This window comes from Paramormyrops kingsleyae, chromosome 2, assembly GCF_048594095.1.
Source record: "Paramormyrops kingsleyae isolate MSU_618 chromosome 2, PKINGS_0.4, whole genome shotgun sequence".
Taxonomy (NCBI): domain Eukaryota; kingdom Metazoa; phylum Chordata; class Actinopteri; order Osteoglossiformes; family Mormyridae; genus Paramormyrops; species Paramormyrops kingsleyae.
The window spans coordinates 35,217,248-35,231,337 of NC_132798.1; the positions used below are offsets into that span (position 1 = coordinate 35,217,248).

Here is a 14,090-nt window from a genome sequence, read left to right on the forward strand (position 1 = left end):
TGATTCTCGACTGGAAAAGGGTGGATTGCCCTCTCCTGGTGAGGGGTTAGGGTACTGCCTCAAGTGGAGAAGTTTCAGTATCTTGAGGTCTTGTTCAAAAGTCAGGGAAAAAGGGAGCGAGAAATCGACAGATGGATTGGTGCAGGATCAGCAGTAATGCAGATGTTGTACCATTCTGTTTTGGTGAAGAGAGAGCTAAGCCAGAAGGCAAAGCTCTCAATTTACCAGTCGATCTACGTTCCTACCCTTACCTATGGTCATGAGCTCTAAGTAGTGATCGAAAGAATGAGATCGCAGATGCAAGCGGCCGAAATGAGTTTCCTCCACAAGGTGGCTGTGCTCAGCCTTAGAGATTGGGTGAGAAGTTTGGATATTCGGGAGGGGCTCCTTCGCATTGAAAGGAGCCAGTTGAGGTGTTTCGGGCATGTCCAACTGGGAGGAGATTACATCTCTCGGCTGGCCTGGGAATGCCTTGGTATTCCCCCATTGGAGCTGGAGGAGGTGGCTGGTGAGAGGGAGGTCTGGGTATCCCTGCTTAGACTGTTGACCCCACAACCTGACCCCGGATAAGCGGCGGAAAATGGATGGATGGATGGATGGATTAGACATAGACTTATACTTAGCAAATATGTTTTGCTTGCTGAAACAAAAATATTAAGTGATATATTGGGCTTTGGGGTTGATGTTTGCTGTTTTTATAAATAAAGCATTTTTTTTGTCCAAAATACATACGGGGGCTCCACAAGGTAGATGTTGTGCATATTTAATATATTATTATCCTACATAGCTTATTATGGCTTGTGCTTCTATACATCTTTTAGTCAGACTCATAGCCACATACCTCTGCTTGTCCAGCCTGCGCCTCAGTACATCCGACTTAACCCATCATCTACTGTATGTACCTCAGGAGAAATCAAGAGCAGGCTATGCTAGTCTCCAGCTCCAGTTCTGGTGAGCCTGTGTCCACTGTTGTCTCAGCTTTCTATTTCTGGCTGACAATCCGTCATGGTCTTTTGCTGTAGTATCTCATCAGCTTCAAGGTTCTACATGTTGGGCATTCTGAGATGCTTTTTAGCTCACCACAGCTATACAGAGCGGTTATCTGAGTTACTGTAGTCTTTCTGTCAGCTTGAACCAGTCTGGCCATTCTCCTCTGACTTTTCTCATCAACTAGGCATTTCCATTCACAGAACCACTGCTCCCTGGATGTACAGACTGCGGTGTGTGAAAGTCCCAGGGTCAGCACTTACAGGAATGCTCAAACCAGCCCGTCTGGCACCAACAATCATTCCACTGTCAAAATCAATGACATCACATTTTCATTCTGGTGTTTGATGTGAATATTAACAGAAGCTCCTGACCTGCATCTACATGATTTTATGCACTGTGCTGCTGCCACATAATAAGATTAGACTATTGCATGAATAAGAAGGTGTACAGTTGTTCTAATAATGTGCTCAGTGGGCGTATATAAAAATAAATCCCAAACACACAGCGGTACAGGTAAGACTTTAATGGTAAAAAGCAATATTCTATGTGCTTTGAGAAACATCTGCCAGTAGATTTGTATCCAGATTAGGATTTTTAGTAGGGGAATAATTTGGCTGCAATTTGGAAACATATGTAGTAGATGATTTTAAATAAACCTATCACCTAGTGCGAATAATCCCCATTCACTTGTGTGACAAGAATTTACAGAGATGGAGTGGAGTACTTAATGTAGCTTGATTAATTTAAATCTTGTGACGATGGATGGATGTACTGTAATAACGAGGCACTAAGCACAAGGGTAGCTATAAATGTTTAAGAAAAATGAAAGGTTTACATGGTGAGTTAACAATAATGTTATTACATTACAGCAGAAATAACTTCAATGAGATAATACACAATAATCAATTTTACATTGAAATAAACCTAGTATTTCACACAGTGCAACCAATATATTTTTTTTTTTATCTTCCAAGACACTTTTAAGAGGGAGAAAGTATTTCATCTCTTTCTTTTCCTGGATTCATGTTAAAAGGGAGAGCAAGTGTAAAATTTCATGACATCATTAAACACTGACGAGTAAGATCAGGAACACTAGGCTGAGCCTGTGAGGTATCTTTTGACTCTGGTGAACTTGAAGTTGTCACTCTTCTAAATCCATCATAAACAAGTCCCCATATCATCCAGACTCTTACGTTGGACATCAATGAAGTCGATTTTGTACGAAGCCCTTGAAACGGCATTAGGACAGGACTGATGTGACCACAACACACTTAAAACTAGACAGAGCCCTTTCTTAGAAAACACCAGAGATTTCCATAAAAATCAGTTTGACTGACCTATAAAGAAACGCAGATTCCTTTATACACGTGTAATTTAAAAACGGATACCAAATATTAATAAAAATCTCCATAGTTGTTTCCCCCAGCAGTCATTTATACATTTACATATGTATATGCCATACATCAACATTTATGGAAATTTTATGAATAGATTTATGAGTAGAACTAGCTGTTCAATGACATCCAGCTGTACATCAATTTGAGTCACCAGGCAGCTCCAGTGCCCATTACTTAAAGTCACACTTTTCCAGAGGTGATTTTAGAACCTTGATCTTAAAAGGGTCAGTAAATCAAAGACGAGTTTTGTAAAGCACGGGGGCCATCATGAAAAGGCTCCTGAAAGCTCCATAACAGCCTCACAAGGAGAAACCTCACTTCAATTACCTACCCATCAGACAGGGGGAGGCTAGCTAATACCAACCCAGATTTAAAAATTTATTATTCATTTCACAAACTGAACAACTGAAATGCTGGACTCTCTAACAGAAACCTGGATGTTACACTTACAGCACATACATTCTGTGTGCTTGATGGATGGGTACTTTTACATAGCTCCAGAACTGAAAAACACTCTGAGAAAAATAAAAAGTTTTCAGAGAAACACCACCTGGTCGCTGGGTTGCAAGTACACAAACACACTGACTGATGCCTCAAACAGACAACTTTGCATAATTAAATTAGAATTAGTCTATTGCTATTCTTTTTAACCCTTAACACTTCACTCTGAACTCCCATAGTAGTGCCGAGAGGTTACATATTGATTTTCACAAGACAGTCCATCAATTACGTAACCTTACAAATGTTAAATAAAAGGGCTCATTAGAATTCCATGGGGAAAAAAAAGATTTAAAAACCTAATTATTCATCTATAGCTTTTCATCAAAAATTGGAAAAAAATAAAAACCCTTCTTTCAGTGTCATGGAGATTAGATGACTTAAAAAAAGACAAGCCATTCCACAATGCCTTGGGTGAGGGCTGTTGTACATGTCCTTTTTCCCCTGCTTCCTATTGGACGGCTTTGAGCACAGGTGGATGTTTGCGTACATGCATCTGACAGCACCCAATTCGCAGCGGGCTTTGCTGCTCGAGGAGCACAGCCTTCTCACGATCTCTGCTATAATTGTGGTTGTCCCCCCCCACCCAAGTTTATGGCTTCATTCCCAGAGATAAGGTGACATTTCCAAATTCTTCCCCACAATGCAGCACAGCTGAAAGACATGAAGGATTTTCCTCAAGGGAGTCTACATGTTAGCAAAGCTGAACCAGGGTGTGTGGTCCATTTCTCATTTGCCTGGCAATTCATGGCGGCAATAAAAAGAGAAGTCGCCATAGAAACAAGAACATTTGGACTTCAAGCTATCATCTGTGAAAATGGCTTTGCGTTTTTGTGTTTTCCATGTTTTAAAGCAACAAAACAACCCCGTAGCAAAACAGACCTCTGTCACCGAGTTGTAGGACAAGATCAGATATGTCACAACACAACTTGTCACAAGGTAAAAGAATTAATGCTGCAACGGTTTTAAAAATGTGTGCCATCTACATTAGATGCCAGTAGTAGCAGTTTCTGTTATCGCTTAGCATTGGGAATGGATGTGTAAATGAAGGTGCAAGGAATCTAGTCATATTTGATCAATTCTGCAACAGCAGTAAACAGGCAGAAAGCAGGACAGATAAGATACTGTCCTCAGGAAACAGGAATATGGGAAAACTGATACAAAATCACCTTATTCTGTAGAGGGTAAGGATAGTGTTGAAACCCCATAAATACACAAAGACACCCAGTCTCCAGCTGCTGTTACAGGAAACGTGTCTTCAGAAAAAAGAAAAAAAAAATGCATGTTTCTCAATTTCTATTTAAGGATCGTGCCAGGTATGTGTAATTCCCCATAATTCCTCGTGTGTTCCTGTAAGTTTTTTCTTTTTCATGGCTTGCATTTGTATTGCTATCCAGTTTAATAAATATGTAGTGAGAGATCATAAACCTTGTTCATATGCCTGAGAAACACTAGATTTTAAGAGGCATCTAATTACATTACATTAACCTAGCATTCGGTTTTAACCATGGGCTATAGCTGAGAAGATTTAGTTAAAAGGGTGAAGTTGTTCTGTCTCAGATGCTTTCTAATCGTCAAAACCAGTCTCAAAATGTCTGTAACTGATTGGCCAGTTTCACAGCCAGGTGTCAGGTTGAAGGGCATCCTCCTATAGGGTGTAGGAGTGCACAGGCAGCTTTAGGGTATCAGAGAGGAGGAGCTTCCTGTCTGGGGGAGTGCTAGGAGGGACTTCCTGTCTGCATGGAGGGCCAGCAAGGGGAGTGTCCCTTTTGGGTGCGGTGCCAGTAGACAGGGCCTCTCTGGATCCCAGAAGTTTGAGTGGAGCCCTAAGACAGCTCGAAGCCCGTGTTCATGCTGATAGCGTAGCGCAGCTTGTCCCGGAGCACGCTCTTCTTGCTGTAGTTGGGCAGCTTCAGCAGGTTGAAGCAAGTGGATGAGGTGGGCAGTCGGCCTCCTGGCTCCTTCTTCCGGATGGTGAAGAAGCCCCGCAGGACACTGCCCAAGGTGTCCCCCGTGTCCTGGGGCACCCGAGACACGCACACTTTCAGGTAAGAAACATACAGCTCTAAATATGACTGAAAAAGTATTCAGTTTCCTCAGACAGTATTATCCCCAACCTCACCTGATCATCAGAGACTTCCACACAACGAATGGAGAACGGCGGCTTGAGGTAGGCAAAACCCAGGAGGGGGGGCCGTGAGCAACTGGTGACAAACTGACGACGACAACAACAACAACAATAAACACCACCGCCATCTCCAGTTCGATCTAATTATACTACAGCAAAGACAACCACACCCATGAACTTGCTAATAAAATGATACACCACCAACAGCAATAAAAATGCTGACGCTAAACAGCAACACTGTCATATACAGGAAAAACCATATCATCACAACAACCACCATTACCTACTACTACTACAACACAACCAACAGCACTACCCGCAACCTTAGGTCTGGTATGGATACCCAAGATAGAAAATGTTTCACCTTGAGAAACATTGCCCTCTCCACTGCCGAAAAGTCACTGGATAAGATGTCCCACAGCCAAATAATCACTCGGTGGCTGCTGTGGAATCCTCCGTAGTACACAGTGTGTTTCCTGAAAGGAGAAAAAACAAAGAGGTTAAGGGGACTGAAGCCCAACAAAACCCATGAAAGTCACGCACACCTCGTACTTTAAGACACACTCTGGCAAAATCCAGAACACCAGAACCAGTCAAAAATGCAAATAATTAGCCATAAAAAAGCCTGGGACAGCATAGCAAAGCACAAAAGCTGCAGAGCCTGCAAGTCCTACAATGGAAACTCCCTTGAGCAAATTGCAGAAAATAGTTTGGTAATTATGCAGTTGACTTAAAGAATTCCTAATGCACAGGTGCTCACTTGAGATCATCCAGGTCGATCTCAGCATTGTCCCCGGAGATAAGCCGCTGCACCTCCGGAGTGGAGAACATGTGTAGCCACTCCGGATTGATGATGCAGCGGAAGCCACGGATGAAGGCCGCTGTCTGATCCTTGATCTGAGTGTGCATGCGGAAGTGCGCCATCAGGTGGATGTAGCTGATCCTGCAGTGGAGTGGCGACAATGGTAAGGACTGGCCAAGGTGGCCAGGAAGCACCTGTCTACTGCTGCCTCCTAATGCACAGCAGTTTCGTCAGACGCTGATTAGACACCAGAAAGTCCAGATAAGGTGACTTGCTGTCCAAATTAGTACTGTTGCAATACATACTTGTGGTGTTCACATGCTGGTATATGCAGCGTGTCAGCCATATAAACTAAATACATATTAGAGATCTTAAGTCGTAAAAGAAATGTGGGAAATGTAGCTACATCTAAAGAACTCACTTATTTTCATTGGTGACAGGCATGGTCTTTCCCCCTGGGATCAGTTCGTGGCAGATCAGCTGTGAAGACACACAGAGCTTTAGCATATGGGTCAAGGGTCATCTGCGCTGTCTAAGCCAATGTTGTCATGTTACCATGTGGTCAATAAAGGAACAGAAATCGATCAGCCATTACCTGTCCCATGACTTCTTCATCGTATGACAAGGTCAGACCAAGGTCGCTGACATCTCCGTCATAGCGCTGCAATTTTAAAGGTGAAAGAAAACTAAATTAAGGGGACAACAGCCTGAGAGTGAATTTAAAAATACATACGGGGTAAGCATTAGGAAGTGGGAAGGGAGGACAGACCTTTATAGAGGTCAGATTTTTGTAGAACTCCGAATCCAGGGAAGGCAGCTCGTCAATAGAGCTGTAGAAATTGCTGTGATGGTGGCCCAATACTTGACTCAGGAAGAAGGAGGCAAAAGGCACATCCACCACAATGCCCTGGACCCCACATGCATTTAAAATACTTAATGAGAAATCATCATCATCATCATCATCATCATCATCATCATCATCATCGCCAACAACAATTATCAACAGATCGGTTATCAGAGCTCTCAATAACCTAGGCATTCAGACTGAGGGGGACTGTGGGAAACTGACCTCATACATAGCCTTGCCCAGCATCCTACCCACAAACTCAAAGAGTTGTAGGTGGTTCTCATGGATGTTGGATGTTGGAGAAGGGTAGAGCCTCTCATTTCCACTGGTGGTCTATTATTTTAAAGAGAGTTAATGAAGATCATTGGAGTCTTTACAATGGAGATTCGTAAAGAAAACAACCACTAATGTAAGAATACTATACCTTAAATAGGTTGAGTGCTGGATTGAAGACTTTCTTGATGATCTCCTCCAGAAACTCCTTAAAGACCCCATCCTGGTCAATACCAGCCTCATCCACCCCAAGATCATTGACAAACTTCACTCGGATGACCCCCTTGATGGAGTTGATGGGTAATCGGCGCAGCTGGTCATAGCCATCCTAAAGTCCATGGAAAAGACTCTCATAAGTATCACCAAGTTGCTTAGGTGACATAATGGCTGTATTATTTTCCCGCCTGCCACCCAGACCAGGATAATCAGTTAGAAGATTGATGGATGTATTCCTGTCCTTTGCTACGTACCTCCAGCATTCGAGAACGACGAATGGTGATGTGGGTAACATGTGGGGAGGCAGAGCTTGTCTCCACCAATCCCAAAGTCTCCTTTTCTTTTGTCACAATATTACGGAATAAAAGGACCCTCTGGGAAGAGAAAATGAAAAAGGATGGAGGGTCAAATCCTGAATGGTGATTTAGGATGGAGTGAAAAAGAGAAGAGGTACCCTGAAACTTGTAGGGGTATTCCCCGTTCACTCACATTTTTGTGCGGGATGACATGGGGGATGTACTGCAGCAACAGCTGAGCTCTTCTCTTTCCCTTCTCCAACTCTTGGAACAGAAGGCTTGGCTTCAGATCTCTGGGAATGGCACATGGAAAATGTGAAGGAAGACTCTTAGGTAGTACAAAAAATGCAGCAGCAAGTTCATCCCTTTTAATAACTACGAGCAAGGCTAGCATGCTGAAGGAGTTTGAGTCCCAGGGTCACTCACTTGCGTAGCCAGTGGTCATCGGGGGTGAACCGGCGCCGACAATCACGCTCATAAAGCACCATTAGCCAGCCGTGGACGCTGTGAAACAGGTCCAACTTCTCACCCTTAGCATTCTCTAAGCAAATGACACAGTAAAGAAGTGTCAATGTAAACCATGAGGCAAATCGTTACCCTCCTTCTGAGAGAGCCTTACAGAATGGCAAGGGACATACCCAGGATGCCATCCCAGATCATCTTGTACACAAAGTTGTTCAGGAAGGAGGAAATGGTCACCAGCTCTTCAATTTTGAATGAGATTTGTTCCTCGTACACTTCAATGTCATCCAGGATTCTACAATCAATGACAAATTTGGGCAGTCAAATCAGCCAGGAACCACTGAAATTAAAAGAAACTGATACAATAAAAACAAAAAAAAAAGTCCTCCAGGGCCATGTTTCAGAAAGCAGCACTTTTTGCTTAGCTGGATAACTTGTCGTATTTAAGATACCCCAGTTTAAACGGGCTTTATCTTCATTCACTTACATTTAGCCCAGACTACCTTAAATTCAGCTAAGCATGAAATCCTGCTTTCTGAAACAGGCCCCAGACAGCTGGAGGTGAAAGTGAGCCATCTTCTATTTGAAGTGGCCCTACGTGATGAGATGCCGGGAGCAGTCACAGAAGAGCATCAGCATGGCCAGGAGCTGCTTGGACTCATCTGTGTCATTGTTCAGGCACTCCAGAAAGAGCTTGAGTCCCCCCTGGGGTCCTAATTCGCAAATGAAGGCCCATAACTTGGGGAGCAGGTCATCCAGGTATGTAAGTCCTGTGGAGGAGAGACGCAAGGGTGCAATTTAGAGGCAAGTATGGGCCTCTAATGAGCCAGAGGTGGATGTGTCATCAAAGAGTTCAAGGAACTGACCAGTGAGAATCTGCAGCCGGATTTGGTTGAGTGTGGTCAGAGCTGTCTGGTAGAGCATGCAGACACTGCACACTTTCTGCACCTCAATCGAGTCCACCCGCCTGCCCCCAACGGGCTTCAGGATGTTGCGTACAGACGCAGACTTCTGGAAGGCCCTCTTGAAGAGGTCTGTGCAATGTGACACAGGTGAAGCCTTGAGAGAAGCAGCTTGATGCCTTGGCTTTGTCCAAGCAATCCAAAGAGGGTCACTTTCTTAGGTCATGCAATTCATGTCTCTAATGTGCTTACAGCATCAAATAAGAGACCTAAAGAGCTACCATACAACACTGTAGTCTTAGGACTAGAGCCAGCAACCTAGTTAATAATATGGGATATTTATTATATAGACTTTTATAGATGGATGAAACGTGTGCTGTGTGACGGCACTCAGCGGCTACGTTGTGCTTCTCACTTTTCACCGGCAGGTTGTTCTGAGAAGTGGTGGGCTGTGGAGTTTGGGGCATTGGCTCCTGGCTGTCTAGCTTTTTGCTAAGAACGTCAGAAAACAGAGTCCGGATGATGGACACCCCCCACAGGTACTGAAGCTGTCGGGTGACCAAAGGCATGGACTCGTTCAAACTGCAAAAGAAGGAAGAGATTTTTCAGCCTCGGGGACAGAGATGCCAATACTCGGGTCACCTTTGAACTTCCACCAACCCGTAATCGACCGTCTGAGAGAACCAGCCCAGGACAGGGTGCCAGTGCGTGAGGTTGGACTTCTTCTGGGACACGTAGCGCTGGCAGTAGGACAGCATGTCCGTCAGATCTTTCACAAAGTGACCGGCCTCCTCCTCAAGCACCTTCTCAGTGACATATCCCAGATGAATCAGATTCCCTTACAGTTTAAAATAAACAATATCAACCAGTCAGTCATTGTCACACAAGACACAAGAATGAACTTAAAAGAACTATAATAATTCTCTCGGCCTTGAATTATTGTAAATGGGTTCATCTCTCGAATGAAAACTACAAAAGCAAAACACAGAGGAGACCTACCCAGCAAGCAAAGCGTGTGGCTCCCCTCCAGGCAGACGCATATGTCCATGCACTGCTCTTCCCGGCTCAGGAAGATGATAAACTTCCGGAGCAGTTCGTGAGTCTGAAAGGAGGTCATGCACTGGACAAAACCAAAGAAAGGTTCTTAGACCATCAGGAAGAAACTGAGGGGTTCGAGGGTTTGGATTTCTGCATTTTGTTGTGACCTCGCCGAGTTCTGGACCTCCCCCCCTCCCATCTCGAATTCACCTCTGTGCTCACCTCAGGTGTGAGAGAGCTGAAGTGTGAGACGATGGCTGGAACAGACATGATGTGGATCAGGAAGGACCTCAGGAGGTTGTCAGAGAAGTGAGCAGCAACAACAGGTCTGAGAGTAGTGAAATGTGCACTTAATTATTCACCAGTGGGAGGTGGAGACTAAGACCATGCTCATCAGTCAGAAACAGATTTTCGTAGACACATCAGTTTAACTATCCAGCTCAACGCACATCTGTTGAAACAGCTGTCAAAAATATTTAAATATAAAGCCTTAGAAAATCACTTTAAATGTAAATTATTCATAGAAACCTGAGCTCAAAATTGTTCCAGTTCTGGAACAAAGACATTTTTCAATTTAACACTGCAGAGATACAATGAACAATAGATTCAGTCTAATTAGGATTATACTGATAAATTTTAATTTCTCAACCATGTAATGCCTTATAAAATGGAGTTGAACAAAGGAATGTTTCAAAAATGTGACAACAAGAGAAACAAAAACAACATGTTCATGATATTTTTAATTTTTAAATCACCAGGATCAGAAAGTAGTGATTCACCTTAATGAAAGCGTGAATATTGCTGTGAGGGTTCCTTTAGAAAATGATGGTCTGGATCGAGCCAGTCCATTAGTTAATAAAATCTGAAAAGAAAAAATAAAGACAAAATAAAATCAGTGAAAACCACAGCGAAGCAAGAAATAACAGGGACTTGATCTACAGAGGACTACAGCACCTGCAGAATGGTGTAGAATCCCTTCTGGTTGAGGTGACCCATGATATTCTCACAGATGCGTGTCAGCGCCGGTCGAAGACTCTCCCCTGGCACAACAGATGCAGAAACAGTGGATGACCATCCTTTTGGAGTGAAAAAACTGCTGGCTTCTAATGTTGAATGTATTCTGGCATGGAATGTCTTCTCTGGTCTGACACTAACCTTTGCCTTTGACAATCTTCCATGTTGAGGTGTCTGTGAATGTCACCAGCATGGTGAGATACAGAGTAACCAGTTTGCTGTCCTGCATTATGTCAGGCTAGAAACATGAAGGAAAACACAGTCACAGTCAGTCCTACAACTGGTAAAGTTAACCTCACACTGTCATAGAAAATAATATTCTGGCGTACTCCAGAAAGAAATCATACCTTCAGTACTTTCAAGAACTCACAACACACCCACAGTATGTCTTTAATTTGTTTAATCCAAGGGATGGTGAGGTCTTTGGACAGTGCAAGGGACACATACCACACCTAAAGAAAAACGTATAAAATCAGTTCCAAATGGCAACTGTGATGTCAGCAGTGATCTCCTCCACCCTGCTCCAATAGAAAGATGCCTGAGCACTGACCTTTTGGTCATTTTCTGCTTCCATGCTGCTAAGTATCACGCGACAGAGCTTCTCAAACCTCTACATGAAAAGAAAATGGTTAGAATTGCCTAAAAAATAGTAATAATGGAATATATATCCCCCATATATCCACCCAATAATACACGCCCAGGGTGCAATTAGCATCTTTAGAATTGAAAAAATATACAGCCAATGTATTTAAAGGAATTCATATAAAATATATAATATGCAATGTTACGTACTACTCAAGGTAGAGTCCATACAACTCCATAGTACCAATCTTTAGTAAAATAAGGTATACCACATTATTTCAATAACCAAGAAATCTAATTTTTTAACACCACTTATATAACTGTATTTAGGCACCACCGGATGGCCCAGTCCTTACAAATTACATGAAAACATGACATGATTTTGTAGGTGCTAATTAAACTGCCACTAAAATATCTATCTTTTCTTAAAACATTGCATTAAAATATTAGATTGACTCACCAGCTTATCATCCTTACTGTATATGAATAATAATTTTCTTGCATTTTTAAAAATGGAAAGTGCATTTCTTTTGGTGGTTCCAGCTTCATAAGCTTGAAAGAACTCATCCACCTCTTTCCTGGAGAAGCCAGAGATTGTAGGTGTGTGTAAGAAACGTCACTATAGCTTAAACACAGTTGTCCCATAAATGGCCACAGAAATCAATGTCTATATAAAGAATGCATATATTAACAAATATATAATACAACCCTTTCACCTTGTTAGATCTGTATCCTTACTATTTTAATTAGAAGTGAATAATCTGATCATTTTTTCGCGTGTTCATAATATTGGAACGCATTCACTGTATCAACAATGTTTTTACCAGGTAACTTCATTTGTGCGAAAGCAGCTGTCTAATGCATAAAAGCAAACTTGAATGTTGTGAAATTCTGTAATCTATTAAAATCTACGAGGCTAGGTCCAAGACATCGTGCAAACCTTATTTGCTTCTGCAACCGGCAGCGGCATAGGAACCTCCGGACCAGTGCCTGGATCTGAGTGGCGGATCTCTCACGCTCCTTATGCCCCTTCCTCTCTTCCCGAGCTTGCCTGGCTTTATCCAGGAACTGGGACTTGGAGGTCTGGGCCACGCTGAACATCTTTCCTTCCTAAATGGCACTATCATTCACGTTACTGAGACAACAGTCACAGGCCACGCATTTACTACAAACGACATGCTTTGCCTGTGTTCAGAGGACGTCAATACAGTGAATCAAAACTCTCATGAGTGAAAATACAGATTGTACTGACCGACTGATTTTATCTGGAGATCCTCAGCTCATGCAGCTTGCTTTATATATCCCATCGTTTTGCGAGAATCCCGACTTCCAAAGGGCTGTGGATCGCTTACAGACCTCCAGAAATAACCCGGGATAAAATCAGCATGGGCTGGGGACAGTGTCATCTCTGGGAAGAAACCACACGGAGAAGGTGAACGACGCTGATTTCACGGCAACTAAACCGCAGTTCGTGAAAACTTTAAAAGTTCATCGTTACTGGATGGCGACATTAATGTCCTCCTCAAGTTACAAACCAACAAGAAGCTGACTGAGCTAGATGCAGCCTGCTTGCTACACCCATTAAAAGAAAAAAACAATAATACGTATTACTGTATAACTAATCATATTCATTGCTGAAGCTCAGAATCCGTAATAATTAGCTAAAAATAATCCGACGGCATATACAGATGACAAACAACTTATTAAAATCAACAACGCTCAAAAAAGATATAATGTTGCATGTTTGGGTGTAGCCATGGAATGACAGGTTTGCCCTTTACTGTATAGCAAACACAAGTATAAATGCAAAAATATATGTGCCAGTTTATAAATATTAACCATATCTAAATAACGATTTAAATGACATTTCAACAAAAGGAGCTGATTACGTTTCCTGGCTATTTACTCCTTCAGCTAAACAGCGAGTATTGCAAGCTAATGGCATCCCATTTCGTAACGTAACAAACTAAAGATACACAGCACAAGACATAAAATGAAGAAGTGAAAACCCGGCGATAATAACGCTGTCAATTATATGACCGAAGAGAGCCAAACGATCCAAAAACAATAAGAGCAAAAAATACACACACAGATCAGCCATTAATCCTGCCGTTGTCACCTGGAAATGTGTCCGTGCAGAAAACGCCCGTCTTTGACATTTACCCAGCAGGCGAACAAGCGCCACCAATTAACACCACAAATGTCCTGCTTAAAACGGACCCAATGGGTGACGCTGCCCCCTCTGCAACACTCTCAAACAAAATCCACATTAAATTTTGGCAATAATTAATTACTCTTATTACTCACCAAAAACGTGATTTAATTAGGTTCCGGAAAGGCTAAACCGACAACAATGCCTTATTTGGGGTGGCGCCGGTTTTGAAGAGATAGTGTATAGTGCGTTTAAAATTTCATTTACTATTAGAGCTGTCACCCGCGTTCATGTGTACGCAAGAATGAAACTGGGCACATTGACATCTCATCTGGATCATGTTATTTTTTTTACTGGGCACAGTAAAAAGTGGGGAAAGATATACTGCATTACCCGGGGTGCGAGCCGTTTAAACCGCCCATAAGATCACGCTGTAAAAGCTACCGGAAGCACCATCAGACTTGCCGGCTGTGGGAGAGTGCGCCGCATAAAG

At 42.7% G+C, this 14,090-nt stretch overlaps 1 protein-coding gene across 5 annotated transcripts; it reads right to left on the bottom strand.

Moving 5' to 3' along the window:
- Positions 1-1,790: 1,790 nt before the first annotated feature.
- ube3b (ubiquitin protein ligase E3B) lies at positions 1,791-14,056 on the bottom strand. 5 transcript variants are annotated; one of them, XM_023833340.2, is made up of 28 exons: positions 13,991-14,056; positions 12,698-12,853; positions 12,386-12,555; positions 11,906-12,023; positions 11,414-11,473; positions 11,211-11,315; positions 11,005-11,101; positions 10,804-10,889; positions 10,629-10,711; positions 10,072-10,177; positions 9,811-9,931; positions 9,472-9,649; positions 9,227-9,393; positions 8,776-8,943; positions 8,508-8,679; positions 8,086-8,204; positions 7,874-7,988; positions 7,641-7,740; positions 7,406-7,525; positions 7,087-7,263; positions 6,885-6,995; positions 6,585-6,722; positions 6,411-6,476; positions 6,237-6,295; positions 5,774-5,956; positions 5,378-5,489; positions 5,008-5,100; positions 1,791-4,903 (listed from the first exon to the last, which is right to left on the bottom strand). In XM_023833340.2, exons 3-28 carry the CDS (start codon positions 12,544-12,546, stop codon positions 4,712-4,714), a joined length of 3,207 nt encoding a protein of 1,068 aa, XP_023689108.1. In that variant the 5' UTR covers positions 12,547-12,555; positions 12,698-12,853; positions 13,991-14,056; the 3' UTR covers positions 1,791-4,711. The 5 variants fall into 5 exon arrangements, with proteins under 5 accessions (XP_023689108.1, XP_023689109.1, XP_023689106.1 ...); XM_023833341.2 differs by lacking the exon at positions 13,991-14,056 and adding an exon at positions 13,753-13,906; XM_023833338.2 differs by lacking the exon at positions 13,991-14,056 and adding an exon at positions 13,534-13,598 and having other exon boundaries at positions 12,386-12,565.
- Between the last annotated feature and the right edge of the window lie 34 nt (positions 14,057-14,090).